This window comes from Salvelinus alpinus, chromosome 21, assembly GCF_045679555.1.
Source record: "Salvelinus alpinus chromosome 21, SLU_Salpinus.1, whole genome shotgun sequence".
In the NCBI taxonomy this organism is placed as follows: Eukaryota; Metazoa; Chordata; class Actinopteri; order Salmoniformes; family Salmonidae; genus Salvelinus; species Salvelinus alpinus.
In genome coordinates this window covers 2,532,352-2,549,905 of record NC_092106.1, presented here as the reverse complement: position 1 = coordinate 2,549,905, position 17,554 = coordinate 2,532,352, and the positions used below count along the sequence as shown (strand labels likewise).

Below are 17,554 nucleotides of genomic sequence, written 5' to 3'. Positions count from 1 at the left end.
TCCGCTTTCTTTTTTTGCCGTGGCACGAGTATTAGGGCTGTGGCATCATGAAAATTTGTCAGGTAGTAAATTACATGCAAATAACTGCCGGTCTCATGGTCATGCTGAATTAACAAACACGTTTAGTATCTCCGGGCTTCTACTCGTACCCTACAAGCCACTGATGCAGACCTTTTGGAACATCTACATTTTAAAAAGTCTAATAAATCCATTTAATATAGCCTACACCATCACAATAAATCCATGATTTATTTTAGGCAGGTCTAAAGAAATATTATATGAAGAAAATGTAGCCTATTTCAGAAGAACAGAATAGTATATTCTGAGTCATTATGTTCAGGCCCTGATTATCAACGTTTCAGGTAAGACCCAAATGCAAACTGTCGCAGTAACAATGTTTATTACAGCAACAGAGGCAGGCGAACGACAGGTCAAGGCAGGCAGGGGTCGATAATGCAGAGTAGTGGGGCAACCGTACAGGATGGCAGGCAGGCTCAGGGCAGGCAGAAAAGGTCAAAACCGGGAAAACCAGGAACAATCAAGAGACAGGAACAGAGGGAAAAATGCTGGTAGGCTTGATGAAACAAAACAAACTTGCAAAGGACAACACAGGTATAAATACACAGGCGATAATAGGGAAGATGGGCGACACCTGGAGGGGGTGGAGACAATCACAAAGACAGGTGAAACAGATCAGGGTGTGACACTGATCTGGCTATGTCATATGCCTGTGGGCTCTAATAGTTCATTTAGCAGACAAGATTTGCTTATAATTCGCGTGGCATTATTTATAGTACGAAGAGTACAATTGAACATGGCTGAAATAAAATGGAAAGGATATTTTCCCCAAACGATTTCCGAGGTAGTGCGCACAATGCAGCTATTCAGTGTTGAGTGGTTAACAAAGTGATAACAGGTCCTCCTATATGGTCAATTTAGAGTTATTTATGCAACTTTAGTTGTGATGCAAACCTTAGGCTATATTTTTTGATATCTAATACATTCTAAGCCTGCATGATGCAACTCTAATGATGATTTGAAAAAAGTTTCATGAAAGGAGCTCTGCTCTGTTTCTTGCGCAGGTTGCACACAATTCATCATTAGTCTCTCATTCACAATTTGACAAGTGCTTGATAACATTCTCACCCATCTAACTATTCTCAATTTAATCTGGTCTTTACATAGAGCCTACTAATATACACTACATGGCCAAAAGTATGTGGATACCTGCTTGTCAAACATCTCATTCCAAAATCATGTGCATTAATATGTACTTGGTCCTCCCTTTACTGCTATAAAAGCCTCCACTCTTCTGGGAAGGCTTTAAACTAGATGTTGGAACCTTGCTGTGGGGATCTGCTTCCATTCAGCCACAAAAGCATTAGTGAGTTGGGCACTGATGGTGGGCGATTAGGCCGGGCTCGCAGTCGGCGTTCCAATTCATCCCAAAGGTGTTGGATGGGGTTGAGATCAGGGTACTGTGCAGGCCAGTCAAGTTCTTCCACAATGATCTTGACAAACCATTTATGTATGGACCTCTCTTTGTGTGTGGTGGCATTGTCATGCTGAATCAGGAAAGGCCCTTCCCCAAACTGTTGCCACAAAGTTGGAAGCACAGAATCGTCTAGAATGTCATTGTATGCTGTAGCGTTAAGATTTCCCTTCACTGGAACTAAGGGGCCTAGCCCGAACCATGAAAAACAGCCCTAGACCATTATTCCTCCTCTACCAAACTTTACAGTTGGCACTATGCATTGAGCAGGTAGCATTCTCCTGGCATCCGCCAAACCCAGATTCGTCCGTCGGGATGCCAGATGGTGAAGCGTGATTCATCACTCCATAGAACACGTTTTCAATGCTCCAGAGTCCAATGGCGGCGAGCTTTACACCACTCCACCTGACGCTTGGCATTGCACATGGTGATCTTAGGCTAGGTGTGCTTTTAAATTAGGAATGTTGAGAAATAAATATAGTAGGCCTAGCCTATAGAAGCTGATGGCATCTTCTTTTTAATAGATGCCATCAAACTGTTTTATCACAAAATTGCATAGAAATGTTGTCACCATGGGTTTATAGGAACACATTTCATTCCATGCATCAACCAGCTATGAGAAGCTGGCTCTCGCTGCGCAAAAGGTGATCCTATTCAACTCAAACCTTGCCATGGCTCTCATGAAGTGTTTGATTTCATTTTCGAATCCATTTGCATTGATGTCATAGTGATTTAAAGGGACAATAGAGCACTGAGTACCAGGCCACAAGCGACTGGCCGTTAGCAAGTTTGGTAGGCCACTAATGAACATCAGCAGCGTCAGAGCGCAGTTTTGGAGATGCTTAGTTACGGTCACGTGGAATTTGACTGCGGTCATTACTCATGACTGCCGGTGTGGCGTTAATATATCGGTCTCAAAGTCAAAATTCTGGTATCGTGACAACCCTAATCTTTAAACATGTTACATAGCATCGTAAGGATTGTCAGAAAAAAACAGGTAGTCCTACTGTATGTACTGTACTAACTGTCGCAGTCTCTTTGGTTTGCATTAAAGACCAAACATTTAAACAGCCCAGAACATGTTTTTATCCCATCATCTCTCTACCTTACCTCCCTGCTCTGTGCTCGGCTCTGGATTAAGGCAGCGGGATGAGTGTCTGGGGCTGAGGGCTGATGGTTTTACTGTAATACCCCTACAGACCCTCCAGGATAAGGGCAACTTTAATTGAGTCTGAGACCTGGAACGCAAATATGAGGGCTCCTCTTACTGTTTTGTCTCTCTCTCTCTGTCTAAATATGATGGATAATTTGGTCCAGTTTGAAGGGGTAGTTTACAAATCAAAGGTTGCGTTCAGATTCTCTACCCTTCTCCAGAAGTGTGCACTTGTTTACTCCCACTAATGCATTGGATTGGAGCAAGCATGGCTGAAGGGAATTTCCACCATATTCCTTACACCAGTCCATTCCTTTTAAATCCAAGACGGGGAGTCTGTGAGTGCAAATTTCGGGAGAAGGGAATAGAATCGTAATGTAGCCTAAATCGCACAAAAAAATCTGCGTTTGTCAGACTGTTTCTATCGTGAAATACAGTCGAATTATCTTGCGTGGGTGGTATAGTGGTTAGTCCACCATCTATATGGAGGGAATTCCAACTGCTTAAAAAAAAAAAAAAGTTGATCTGTTTTGTGGGTTCACCAATATGTCTCATGAATCGGATAGATAGATACAATTTTGTATGTGAAAAGAGGAAGTTATGTGGGACATGGACTCCTTTCAACATGAGGCAACTTGAGTTCTGAAAATGTCTATAAACTTTGTTTTTGTGTTGAACTGTCTTTTTCACAAGGGTGACCTCTAACCTCTCTCGCCCTCAGCTGCTGGCTCCAGCGGTGGACTGGCTGGACTACCTGTCCTCGGCACTGTCCCCTCTGGACCTGAACGATACAGAGCCAGTGGTGCTATATGCCAAGGAGTACTTGCAACAGGTGTCTGACCTGATTAACAAGACCGAGCGCAGGTAAGGACCTGGATGGAACTCAACCTGGTTGTCCTTATCCCCCGACAGCCAAAGATCAGGTCACATGGTCAGGAAATACTCCAGGCCCCACCCGTAATACATTATGTCATAGCTGAATGGGCTGCCATGCACCGTGTTAAGGGCCAGAGGTTTTTCCTGACCGCATAATCTGACAAGAGAACTCCTGCTCTATCAGTTTTTTGTCTTGTCCTGGAGGCAGAACTGAGCGATTTCTGCTACACAAGGTTAGGTTTAAAATCAGATTTTAGTGACCAAGATTTATGACTTGATTTTCTGATTGTCAACTGGTTTTCTGATAGACAAGACATAATATAACCAGATTACAACTAAGTGGTTTCTTTTACAACCAGGTAAATAGGTATTTTTCATGACAAGATCAAGACGTCATGGGAAATGTAATTTTTTATTGCTATCTGGTCAAATATTCACATCACAAGCAGATAAAGACATTTTTCCAGTTGCTAACAGTTGTTAACTACCGTTACGGTAACACTTTCTATGAAGCCAGTATGCATAATGCATTATACAGCATTATAATACACCATGATAAAAGAATAATGCAGTATTAGCATAGTTAGACACACTTATAATGTAACAGTGCTTCATAACTGCAGGTCACTTTTTCCTCAAGGATCATACAGCATTATAATGACCATCAGTGTGATGCATTTCTGACGTTTTTGTTTCTCTCAACCAGTGGCATATGGGTTTTTTAGGTGAGCGCTGATGCCGCCCTGTGATAAGCAGTGCCCACTTTGTCAAAGGCTGTGGAGCAAAATATTTTGATTGTCCATTCCCAGTGGGCCTCTCCAGGGTGGTGTTGGAGAGACTCATCGATGCGGTGCTCCACCAACGTTCCTTCAAAAAAATGATCTAACATTAATCATGTCACAAATATATGATATGGTAGAAAAAGTATGTGGCCTTTTCTGGAGATAAAATGTATGACAATGTAATGAGACGGACATTTTTTACATCACGCAGCTTTCCCCGATCAAATAACCTAACCTAAATGACGCTCAATCAAATAAGAAATGTGCTGTTTGTTATAACATGACAAAAAAAGAGAGCTCAAAGAGCTCCGAAACCCGCCTTAACGGATTCATCTGAACACGCCGCAACTGGATCTAACTTTTAGGAAAAAGAAGAAAAAAATCTGACCATCACCAATTGTACATTGTACAATTTCTTGTAAATTACGATAGATAAATGGCTGGTTCTTTTTTTCCTGACACCGTAGGTTCATGTATGCTCTATTTTCGTTTTTGACCTTTAATCCCAGAAAAATGGCCTTAACTCAAAAAGCGTTGAGACCGCGAAGCCCAGTTACAAGATGGCAAACAGCCCATTAGGCCAAACTTGTGCTCACCAAGTTTCGTCTTCGAAGTCTTTTCCATTTAGGAGAAATGGCCATGTCATTTTGGTTATGTTTTATACATTTGCAATAAGCAGCCATTCGCCATTTGGTGTAATCTTCAGGAACAGCGGAAAAATGACAAATTTGAAAATTGTATAAAACGGAAACCAAATGTTCGAGAAACTTTATTTGATGACTTCCCGGAAGATCTGGCCGTGGGGCATGGCCTGAGGCCGTCGGCGTATTTTAAAATCATTTGCGGACGTCTAGTAAGGGACCGTACATTTGCAATATGGAGATCCTCATCCATCATACAGCAAATTCTGTTTGCGTCCCTTATGTAGGTGATGGGACAAGACTGTAACTACCAATTTGGATACCACGAAATTGGGGAGAAAAATGGGTAAAACATTTTTTTTATGATATAGTAATAATGTGCTGCTCGTTGACATAAACATTATAAATGCCTTACATTGATGGTCATTATACTGCTGTATGATTCTTGAGGAAAAAGTGACCAGCAATTATGAAGCACTATGCTGCTGTACGTTGTAAGTGGTTATGATTAAAATATTGGTATATAGAAATATGAGTCTTTATGTGTGTCTACTGTATAACTAAATACTGCTTTAGTACTCTATCATCATCATTATGAGTACATGTACAGTTGAAGTCGGAATTTACATACACCTCAGCCAAATACATTTAAACTAAATTTTTCACAATTCCTGACATTTAATCAGAGTAAAAAATTCCCTGACATAGGTCAGTTAGGATCACCACTTTATTTTTGGAATGTGAAATGTCAGAATAATAGTAGAGAATGATTTATTTCAGCATTTATTTATTTCATCACATTCCCAGTGGGTCAGAAGTTTACATACACTCAATTTGTATTTAGTAGCATTGCCTTTAAATTATTTAAATTGGGTTAAACATTTCGGGTAGCCTTCCCCAAGCTTCCCACAATAAGTTGGGTGAATTTTGGCCCATTCCTCCTGACAGAGCTGGTGTAACTGAGTCAGGTTTGTAGGCCTCCTTGCTCGCACACACTTTTTCAGTTCTGCCCACACATTTTCTATAGGATTGAGGTCAGGGCTTTGTGATGGCCACTCCAATACCTTGACTTTGTTGTCCTTAAGCCATTTTGCCACAACTTTGGAAGTATGCTTGGGGTCATTGTCCATTTGGAAGACCCATTAACTTCCTGACTGATGTTGCTTCAATATATCCGCATAATTTTCCTTCCTCAAAATGATGCCATCTATTTTGTGAAGTGCACCAGTCCATCCTGCAGCAAAGCACCCCCACAACATGATGTTGCCACCCCCATGCTTCACGGTTGGGGTGTGTTTCTTCGGCTTGCAAGCCTCCCCCTTTTTCCTCCAAACATAATGATGGGCATTATGGCCAAACCGTTCTATTTTTGTTTCATCAGACCAGAGGACATTTCTACAAAAAGTACGATCTTTGTCCACATGCATAGTCTGGCTTTTTTTATGGCGGTTTTGTAGCAGTGGCTTCTTCCTTGATGAGCGGCCTTTCAGATTATGTCGATATAGGACTCGTTTTACTGTGGATATAGATACTTTTGTACCTGTTTCCTCCAGCATCTTCACAAGGTCGTTTGCTGTTGTTCTGGGATTGATTTGCACTTTTCGCACCAAAGTACGTTCATCTCTAGGAGACAGAACGCGTCTCCTTCCTGAGCGGTATGACAGCTGCGTGGTCCCATGGTGTTTATACTTGCGTACTATTGTTTGTACAGATGAACGTGGTACCTTCAGGCGTTTGGAAATTGCTCCCAAGGATGAACCAGACTTGTCTACAATTCTTTTTCTAAGGTCTTGGCTGATTTCCTTTGATTTTCCCATGATGTCAAGCAAAGAGGCACTGCGTTTGAATGTAGGCCTTGAAATACATCCACAGGTACACCAATTGACTCAAATTATGTCAATTAGCCTATCAGAAGCTTCTAAAGCCATGACATAATTATCTGGAGTTTTCCAAGCTGTTTAAAGGCACAGTCAACTCAGTGTATGTAAACTTCTGACCCACTGGAATTGTGATACAGTGAAATAATCTGTCTGTGAACAATTGTTGGAAAAATGACTTGTGTCATGCACAAAGTAGATGTCCTAACCAACTTGCCAAAACTGTAGTTTGTTAACAAGAAATTTGTGGAGTGGTTGAAAACGAGTTTTAATGACTCCAACCTAAGTGTATGTAAACTTCCGACTTCAACTGTATATTGCTGTATAGTGCATTTTGCATATGGTCTTCATAAAGTTTTACCAAAATTCCTTATACAATCAATATCTGACCTGACCATAATCTCATGAAATACGTCATAATGACGTCCCTGCGACCAGTTCTGCCCATGAGGAAACCCCAACCATTGACTGTCTTTGTAGTTTCTTTGCTTATCCTCGTCATCCTTGTCTTCATGTTTCCTCTTCCTCCCCGTCTCTCGCCGTCTCTCAGCCTGCTCAACAACTACATGATCTGGAACCTGGTGCAGAAGGGAGCGTCCAGTCTGGACCAGCGCTTTGAGAACGCCCAGGACAAGCTGCTAGAGAGCCTGTATGGAACCAAGAAGGTGTGTTTTTAGTCTGGGTTCTAAACGGCACCCTATTCCCTACGTATTGCACTACTTTTGACTGGGCCCCACAGGGCTCTGGTTAAAATTAGTGCACTAGGGAATAGGGTGTCATTTGGGACACAGGCATATTCTTACTTATGTCATTAATTAGCCCTGATTTAAGGAAATACCTTGTTAGGGCTGGTGCACTAGGGAATAGGGTGTCATTTGGGACACAGGCGTATTCTTACTTATGTCATTAATTAGCCCTTATTAAGGAAATACCTTGTTAGGGCTGGTTTCCCAGACACAGATTAATGCTGGAAAATATATATATTTCAATGGATATTCTCTGTTGAGCATGCTTTTAGTCCAGGACTAGGCTTGATCGGAGTCAGGTGATTTTTATGTGAGACCGTGAGTGCTCATAACAAGCAATGTGTGCTACCTCAGCACACTTACAGTACACACACTTTTCACAACCAAAAATATAAACAGCTGGTGAGACTTATCTCGGTTGTGTGTGTGTGTGTGTTCGCTCAGTCCTGCACACCTCGATGGCAGACCTGCATTGGGAACACAGATGACACGCTCGGCTTTGCCCTGGGTGCACTCTTTGTCAAAGCAACGTTTGATAAACACAGCAAAGAGATTGTGAGTATGATATGGCGCACAACTGCATTTACATCTTTTCAAGTCTCAGTAGTGTTTTACCATGGTGAACAATACATGACTGTCCCCTAGTGGTTACCATGTGTAGGCCTAATGAAAGGTCATCATAAGAGGATCCTATTTGCTAAGATATTATTGTAACTTTCATTAATAAGATATTTTAAATGCTTATAAATGTTTATGAAGACCTACAATGCATTCGGGAAGTATTCAAACCCCTTGACTTTTTCCCCATTTTGTTACGTTACAGCCTTATTCTAAAATAGATTAAATTACATTTTTTCCCTCATCAATCTACACACAATACCCCATAATTACAAAGAGAAAACAGGTTTTTAGAAATGTTAGCAAATTTATTAAAAAAAATGAAAAACAGATAGCTTATTTAAATAAGTATTCCGACCTTTTGCTATGAGACTCGAAATTGAGCTCAGGTGCATCCTGTTTCCATTGATCATCCTTGAGATGTTTATACAACTTGATTGAAGTCCACCTGTGGTAAATTCAATTGATTTCACATGATTTAGAAAGGCACACACCTGTCTATATAAAGTCCAACAGTTGACAGTGCAAAGCAGAGCAAAAAACAAGTCAAAGAAATTGTCTGTAGACCTCCGAAACAGGATTGTGTCAAGGCACAGATCTGGGGAAGGGTACCAAAAAATGTCTGCAGCATTGAAGGTCCCCAAGAACACAGTGGCTTCCATCATTCTTAAATTGAAGAAGTTTGGAACCACCAAGTCTCAAGCCACACCTCAGTAAAAGGCACATGACAGCTCGCTTAAAGTTTGCTGCCAAAAGGCACCTAAAGGACTCTCAAACCATGAGAAACGAGATTCTCTGGTCTGATGAAACCAAGATTGAACTCTTTGTCCTGAATGCCAAGCGTCACGTCTGGAGGAAACCTGGCACCATCCCTACGGTGAAGCATGGTGGTGGCAGCATCATGCTGTGGGGATGTTTTTCAGTGGCAGGGACAGGGAGACTAGTCAGGATCGAGGGAAAGATGAACTGCGCAAAGTACAGAGAAATTCTTGATGAAAACCTGCTCCAGAGCACTCAGAACTTCAGACTGGTGTGAAGGTTCACCTTCCAACAGGACTTCGGTGGTTTCGGGACAAGTCTCTGAATGTCCTTGAGTGGCCCAGCCAGAGCCCAGACTTGAACCCGATCGAACATCTCTGGAGAGACCTGAAAATAGCTATGCAGCTACACTCCCCATCCAACTTGACAGAGCTTGAGAGGATCTACAGAGAAGAATGGAGAAACTCTCAAAAACAGGTGTGCCAAGCTTGTAGCGTCATACTCAAGAAGACTCAAGGCTGTAATCACTGCCAAAGGTGCTTCAGCAAAGTACTGAGTAAAGGCTCTGAATACTTATGGAAATGTCATATTTCTGTTTTTATTTTTTAAATAAATTTGCAAAAATGTATAAAATTCTGTTTTTGTTTTGTCATCATAGGATATTGTGTTTAGATTGATGAGGATTGTTTTTTTTTAATCCATTTTAGAATACGGCTGTAATGTAACAAAATGTGGAGAAAGTCAAGGGGTCTCAATGCTTTCCAAATGCACTGTATAAATGTTCTGTATAAATGCTTATGAATTGTAAAGCTTATAATGTTATATTTACTTTCAATTATTATAAATGATTGCAATTAATGAAATACTCATTTAGTAATAGTTCCCTGTCCTGCAGATGGGAGAGACCAATATAGAGAAAGTAGAGACTGGATAAAGGAGACAAAAAAAATGGACATTAAACGGTAGTGTAAGGACCGACGTCAACATTTTAATAAGGAACAGACATGAAACAAGACTGGCACAGCGTCAGCACACGGGCAAAACAACGACATTCGACAATCAGCGCAGCAGCGGGGACCAGAGATGAGGAACTGACAAATATAGGGGAGGTAATAAACAGGTGATTGAGTTCAATAATACGCTGATGCGCGTGACAGGTAAAGGCAGGTGTGCGTACTGATGGTGTCAGGAGTGCGTAACGCTGGGGAGCCTGGCGCCCTCGAGCACCGGGGGGAAGAGAGGGAGCAAGCGTGACAGGTAGATTGTTATTGGGTAGAGAAAAGAGGGGAAATAGAGAAAGATGTGGAAGGGGAGAGAGAGGAGGCACAGAGGGAGGACTGGCAGTTTATACAGGTTGGAAATAGACGGTCACACGCAAGTTTTCTTGGTTTTTATCATAATTCGGGAGAGATGGGCCCGTTCAGATTGCCTCGTATTTAGTCCATATCTGAGTGTAATTGCAAAAGAAGGATCTACATCTTACATTTAATTTCTGTCTCTCACCCCACTATCAGGCAGAGGGTATGATCAATGAGATCCGTACTGCCTTCAAATATGCTCTTGATCACCTCAAGTGGATGGACAAACAAACGCGTCAGGCAGCCAAGGACAAGGTCAGATATGTTGTCACCTACGTTGTCACCTACTGGATAGGCTATGTATGGGTGCCAGAGGGTATCTCTGTGTGTTTGTGCGTGTGTGTGCATCCCTGTGCATGTGTGTGTGAGAGAGAGAGGAGAGGGAGTAATATGGGTTAACAGGTTACAATACAGTAGTTGGAATAGATTGAGAGAGCCCTCTTTGTCCAGACCTCCAAATAACGGAACCAGGAAGTTTCTTGACCTCTTATCGTTTTTGCTCCTTTGGTTTTCAGGCGGACGCCATCTATGACATGATTGGATTTCCTGACTTCATCCTGGACCAAAAAGAACTGGATGATGTTTATGAAGGGGTGAGTTAGTGCCTTTTGTTGAGTTGTGTCATGATTGAACCACACATTGAACCCTGTGATTTCTTTAAACAAGGCATTTTTTAAATGTTTCTGATCAGTGAGTAATTCTCTATTGCCCCTGTCTCTCTCTCTCTCCACAGTATGAAGTCTCGAAAGACCACTTCTTCCAGAACGCACTCAACTTCTACAACTTCTCCGCCAGGGTGATGGCCGATCAGCTCCGCAAGCCGCCCAACAGAGACCAGTGAGTCTTCATCAGCTACACCCATCACTATCAACATCACCATCATTATCAACATCACCATCATCATTATCACCATCATCGTTCGATCGGAATTTGCACTCTATTCCCTATAACGTGCTCAAATTTGACTCTGGTCAAACACTACATTAATAGGGATGCTGTTTGCTCCAGTGGTGTCTGGTGTCATGGAGGATTGGCTCATTTTATTGGCTTGAATGGAACATTATCAAACCACATACCATTCCATTCGTCCCATTCCAGAAATGACAATTAGCAGTCCTACTCTCAACAACTTTCACACGTTTTCTTTTTTAAACACGTCTCTGCCACCTTCCTTCTAGATGGAGTATGACCCCTCCCACAGTCAACGCATACTACATGCCCACCAAGAATGGCATTGTCTTTCCAGCTGGAATCCTCCAGGCACCCTTTTATGCCCAGAATCACCCCAAGTGAGTGAGTGAGTGTGTGTGTGTGTGTGTGCTTGCTTGCTTGCTGTTCTGACCCCATGTAAATTCTCTGCAGAGCACTGAACTTCGGGGGGATCGGAGTGGTGATGGGACACGAGCTCACTCATGCCTTTGATGACCAGGGTTGGTGTCCGCATTTAACAGATTCCACAGAACTCATGGATGCATCCTCACAAAACACCCATTGACTAACACACACTGATTACTAGGTGTGCATGTTTGTCAAGATAGTTCTTTTTTTTTTAAAGATGATTTTTCCTTAATCAGGCAGGGAATACGACAAAGACGGGAACCTTCGGCCATGGTGGCAAAATTCCTCTGTGGAAGCATTTAAAAACCGCACGGAATGCATGGTGGAGCAGTACAACGGGTTTACCATCAATGGGGAGCATATAAATGGCAAGCAGACGCTGGGAGAGAACATTGCTGACAACGGAGGCCTAAAGGCAGCCTATAATGTGAGTGAGTCTCCCTACTTGATAACACATTACATTTAGTTCGTCACATACGGTCTCTGTAGTAACTTAGTAATCACTGTAGAAATTATTAGCTGTAGTATAGTTCTGTTATTTTGTAACAGTTGAGCGGTTATTGCTCAACCCCATTACTGCCAAATCCATTGCTATGTAATTATAAAGCAATTACATAGTTGCTACTTTTACTACAGTTATTACAGTGTTACTTCCCATGGTGGCAGTGGTGGGATCTAGGGCAGCATGATTCTTATTATATTATACTCTTACTATAATTCACCTCAGGGGTAGCAGAGTGGTGGTTAATATTTCTATAGTAATGGGGTTTTTCTGTTGTGTTCAGGCGTACCAGGCATGGGTGCAGGAGAACGGTGAGGAGAAGAGGCTGCCAGCGGTCAACCTGACCAATGACCAACTATTCTTTGTGGGATTTGCACAGGTGGGTGATGGGAGTGTCAACAAAATGCATTACACACATCCTGATAGAGTTCATGTATCAAATACTCATGTTTAAGGGTTGCCTGACCATGTCAGAAGCTATAAAACTTGGGGCCAGAGTTTTTCCTAGTCAGTTCACACTCTCAGGATGAACTCCAGGCCCTATATCATGATGTAAGGTGAAATGAGAGTGAATTCACATGCATTTGAGGGTGATAGTAAGATTGGAATATTACATCTACTGTTGGAGAGGAGAAGTGGACGGACAAACATGAGTACAAACAAATAAAACACAATTTTGGAAACAGAGTGAGTATAATATGCAACAGTTGGGAAGCCCGATAGGAGAATAATTTTGCTACTGCCTGTTTTACTTATTGAGAGCCCATTCTTCTCTCAGGTGTGGTGTTCCGTGAGAACCCCGGAGAGCGCCCACGAAGGACTCATGACGGACCCCCACAGCCCCCCAAAATACCGCGTCATCGGCACCCTCTCCAACTCGCCAGACTTTGCTGAGCACTTCCAGTGCCCCACTGGCTCCCCTATGAACTCAGGTCACCGCTGTGTGGTGTGGTAGGGCCTGTGAGAACCAGTGGGGGGTGCTGTCTGTGGAAGCTACATGGAGAAACAAGAGGAGGAGAATAACCTCTAACTAATCATCAGATTTTTTCCCCCTTCTAGTTCTCTTTTGTTTGTACATGATACTGGATCACTAGTGGTTTGTGGGTAGAGCAGGACCAACTCCAGGTGAGGGAGAGGGATGTGCGTGGAGAGAAATGTTGTCATCTGCTGATGTGTGTGTAATTCCAGTGTTAGGGTATTTTTCCTCTTTCTCCACCCCACCCTCCACCGGTGAGGCACAAAGGCACATTTTATTTATTGTTTGATGGACTTGGTAGGGGGCCGGGGAGGAGGAGCCACTAGGGACTGTCTATCCCCTCACCTTTCTCTATGCTACTGTGTTGTCGCTGTCCTCGCTGTGTGCCCTGTTTACAATTTAAACCAGAGCCCTCTATTGACTTCAGGGCTCTCACTGAAGGCACTATGACATCACACGATAGGTTCAGCTGCCTTTGTGACTTTGCAGGAAGCGCAGAAACGTGGCTGTGACGTCACAGGATGGGTTCATCTGCCTCTGTGACCTCACAGGAAGTACAGAAACTTCACAATGATTGAACATTCAATATGGCTTCATCTCAAATAACATCCTTATTCCCTATATTACTTACTTGCCTTGAGGCACATAAGGCATCCACAAGAGAGCACCACTGCTTCTGGTCTACATGTCCTATATAGTATACACATAGTACAATGTGGCTCTGGTAAATAGTAGTGCCCTATGAGGTGTCATTTGAGATGGAGCCATTAAGACTCAGCTCTCTTTCTCTGTTGCTTCACAGGAAGTGCACTGGCTTCTGTGGGTCCTCAAAGATACTACTCAGCACCCTCTGTGACATTACATTTACATTTAAGTCATTTAGCAGACGCTCTTATCCAGAGCGACTTACAAATTGGACAAATTGACATCACAATGAATCCACAGAAGGTGCTTCACTGTGACCTCATAGCAGGTGTGGGGGAACTTAATACAAAAAAAATTGCCTCCTCTCCGATGTACAATGTTCTACTGCGCAAAATCACTGGACCTGTTGAAAGCAATATTGAAGCCTACTGATAGGCTTTGCCACCATATCACTTATAGCTATCCCATTTCTTAAAGATCGGTGGCGAGTAGTTTGAATACATAGGAAAGGGTACATAGGAAAGCCACTTAACAATGTTGATCCAACCATGAGAAGGGTGACGTTGCCCCTAGACGCTGATCTTGGTTTAGTTTCCCCACTAATGGTTAAGATTGGGGGAGGGAAAGCTAATCATAGATCTGTACTTAGGGGTAACATCACCCTAAAGCATCCAACCACAAGATGGGCAAATGTCCCTCTGGGACCTACAGACAGTGCTGGACTGGCTGTGACACCGGTTGTAAGGACACTCACCACTTGCTTATTTGTGTTTTAGTTGTTGCTGCTGCTGTTGTTGTTATTGGCATATTCTGAAGTTGACAAAGTTGAAATGAGATTCTCATTTTTAAAACTGCTTTTTTTGCCAAAAAATCTTTGTTTGTTTTGTTCCTAGTGTCCAGTTGATTATTTGTTTCTCTGGGAGTGATGTTCACTGTGTGTGTATGAACAGCCTTCAAAGCTTGATGTTTACTGTGTTTAAGCTGTCAGCTTCATTGTGAAAGGATAATTTGTGCATATGTGTGTATGCACATGGGTGTGTGTGCGTGTGCGTGAGCTTGTATGTGTCTCTGTGCGTGGGTGCATCTGTGCACGGGTGTTTGATAATTCATCCCCACTTAAACTGAACTATCAACAATGTCAAGTCAGCTGCAGTGATTTCCCCTCACATTCCCCCCCCCAAAAAACACTAATTTGAAATGAATGGATATGTTAAAGGAAGGGATATGTTTCTAAAGAACTCCTTGTTTGTACATCCTCCACTCCAGAGTGCTGCAGACTGTCTGTTCGTAAGTCAGGGTGGGTACAGGATACCTTTGTTAATCGGGTTACTGTTCGACTCTTGTTCAATCAAGCTATGTAACTGCTTTATCTCTAGTTGCTCCTGTCGGCACTTTGCAAGGTTGTTTCACTACAAGACACTACAACGCAACACTATTCCTTCAAATGCAGATGGAGTTGTGCTATCTAATGTAAGACAATGAGGTGAACCAATTGGAATCAGTTGATATTGGCTGCAATCAGAAGCCCTCATGTTTGGTGAACTGCCCTAGTAAGAGAGTGTCTCGGAAAAATCTACCATTCAATTTCGCAACAATAAAGGATGCTATGATGCATCCTTCCAGTGCATTATAACGGTCATTCTCGTACATTTTGTGAAATCAAATATCTAACACAGAGAGTTATGTCTATTGTACACGACATTTCTATCTTGTGTCCTCGAAGCTCCATGACGAGGTTCACACGGGCAGGGGTTAGAGGTCAGGGGGAAGTGCTTACATGTAGCGGGTTGGTCAGGGTTAGCCTTGAATATTTACTTAATGAAATACAGATCTATATTTAAAAAATGTTTACTTGAACGTGTGTAAAAGCCTTTAATTAGCCAGGTAATGCCATTAAGTGTTCTCTGGTCTGATGTGCTGTGTACCTGTCTGTCACTCCACAATTCTCTTCTTTCTTCTGCCATCTAGTCATGCACTTTTCACACGATTTGCCGATCTCAACTGTATTGTTCTTTCCAGCACTGTTGCGTTAACTAGGGTTGATACGTGATTAGTGCAGCTTGGTTCCGCTCAGTTCGCCTCAGCTCAGAAGTATAAAAAGGGTATTAAAGCCTGGTGAAGAGAAATCTATCGTTTTACTTATTTACTTACTTACTTAGTCCTTTTCATTCCATTGTGAAACATTATGCTACCGGCCCGGATTTTTTGGAAATTAGTTGTTGAAATTGAAAACTCAACTTCACTTTAGTGACCCATGGTCACTTTATGGCCCATGGTTGAGCTACAGCTGGCAGTCTCTTCTGTGGCTTAAGTATATCCCAACTATCTGGTATGGGAAGACTGCCCAATCTGTAGTACCACATTCTGCTGAAAAAAAACTAGAAAAAATACAACTGAAATAAAGGAGTGCATTCAGAACCTATTCAGACCCTTTGACTCTTTCAACATTTTGTTACATTACAGCCTTATTCTAAAATTGATTAAATTGTTTTCCCCCCTCAGTCTACACACAACACCCCATAATGACAAAGCAAAAACCGTTTTTTAGACATTTTTACAAATTTACTGAAATATCACATTTACATAAGTATTCATAACTTTGTTGAGGGACCTTTGACAGCAATTACATAAAATGCTCTCCTTTATCCTGTCTCTACTTTATATTTGTGTCTCCCATCTGCAGGACAGGGAACTATTACTAAATTAGTATTTCATTAATTGTAATCATTTATCATTGAAAATAAATACATAAACAAGCTTTACAATTAATAAGCATTTATACAGTGCATTTGGAAAGTATTCAGACCCATTGAATATCTCCAAATTTTGTTCCATTACAGCCTTCTAAAACAGTACCCTATAATGTCAAAGCAAGAACAGGTTTTAAGACATTTTTGCAAATGTATAAAAAAATACTGAAATATCACATTTCCATAAATATTCAGAGCCTTTACTCAGTACTTTGCTGAGGCACCTTTGGCAGCGATTACAGCCTCAAGTCTTCTTGAGTATGACGCTACAAGCTTGGCACACCTGTATTTGGGGAGTTTCTCCCATTCTTCTTTGCAGATCCTCTCAAGCTATGTGAAGTTGGATGGGGAGTGTAGCTGCACAGCTATTTTCAGGTCTCTTCAGAGATGTTCAATCGGGTTCAAGTCTGGGCTCTGGCTGGGCCACTCAAGGACATTCAGAGACTTGTCCCGAAGCCACTCCTGCGTTGTCTTGGCTGTGTGCTTAGGGTCATTGTCCTGTTGGAAGGTGAACCTTCACCCCAGTCTGAGGTCCTGAGTGCCCTGGAGCAGGTTTTCATCAAGGATCTCTCTGTACCTTTAGGCTTCCATGCTCACATCAGCGGCCCTTCTACTCGTCACGGCATATGCTACTGGCAGGATCAACCAGGTAGCCACCCGCAACGTAGAGGTTGTACCTGGGCACGCTGAGTGGAGAACGGCCAGGGCACGGTCCTATCCCTTAAGGGGAGGAGGCCCTGGTCTAATCCACCGTGCGCCCAGCGGCTGGAACCACGGGAGCTGGGCGCCGCTCGAGAGGTCTTTGTCTAGCTGGAGGGTTTAGTAGGAAACGCACAACCGGGTTTGAGAAACACATGTCTCTGGCGTCGGTGCATAGCGGAGTGGCCCCTGCTACAGACATCGCTGCCGGGGCATGCCACTCCCCGCACCGGAACATCAATGTAGGGCCACTGGGTCAGATGGGTTGGCTGGGTATTGCTCGGGCAGGGCTCGGCTGGAGTGTATTGGAGAAACTGGGTGAACCGTCTCCGAAAGAGGCTC

General features: G+C 42.6%; 1 protein-coding gene across 5 annotated transcripts in view; it reads left to right on the top strand.

Annotated features, from left to right (window-relative positions):
• The window catches only part of ece2b (endothelin converting enzyme 2b), a 67,153-nt gene extending 50,968 nt beyond the window's left edge, over window positions 1-16,185 (top strand). For 4 of the 5 annotated variants that reach the window (XM_071356500.1, XM_071356502.1, XM_071356501.1 and 1 more), the window contains 11 exons: window positions 3,367-3,509; window positions 7,372-7,486; window positions 8,012-8,122; window positions 10,459-10,557; window positions 10,818-10,895; window positions 11,036-11,139; window positions 11,481-11,591; window positions 11,665-11,732; window positions 11,877-12,067; window positions 12,426-12,521; window positions 12,921-16,185. In XM_071356500.1, the coding sequence (XP_071212601.1) occupies window positions 3,367-3,509; window positions 7,372-7,486; window positions 8,012-8,122; window positions 10,459-10,557; window positions 10,818-10,895; window positions 11,036-11,139; window positions 11,481-11,591; window positions 11,665-11,732; window positions 11,877-12,067; window positions 12,426-12,521; window positions 12,921-13,097 (1,293 nt within the window). In that variant the 3' untranslated portion in view covers window positions 13,098-16,185. Of the gene's footprint in view, window positions 1-3,366; window positions 3,510-7,371; window positions 7,487-8,011; window positions 8,123-10,458; window positions 10,558-10,817; window positions 10,896-11,035; window positions 11,140-11,480; window positions 11,592-11,664; window positions 11,733-11,876; window positions 12,072-12,425; window positions 12,522-12,920 lie in introns of all 5 variants that reach the window. The other variant, XR_011669549.1, reaches the window with a different exon arrangement.
• Window positions 16,186-17,554: the final 1,369 nt, after the last annotated feature.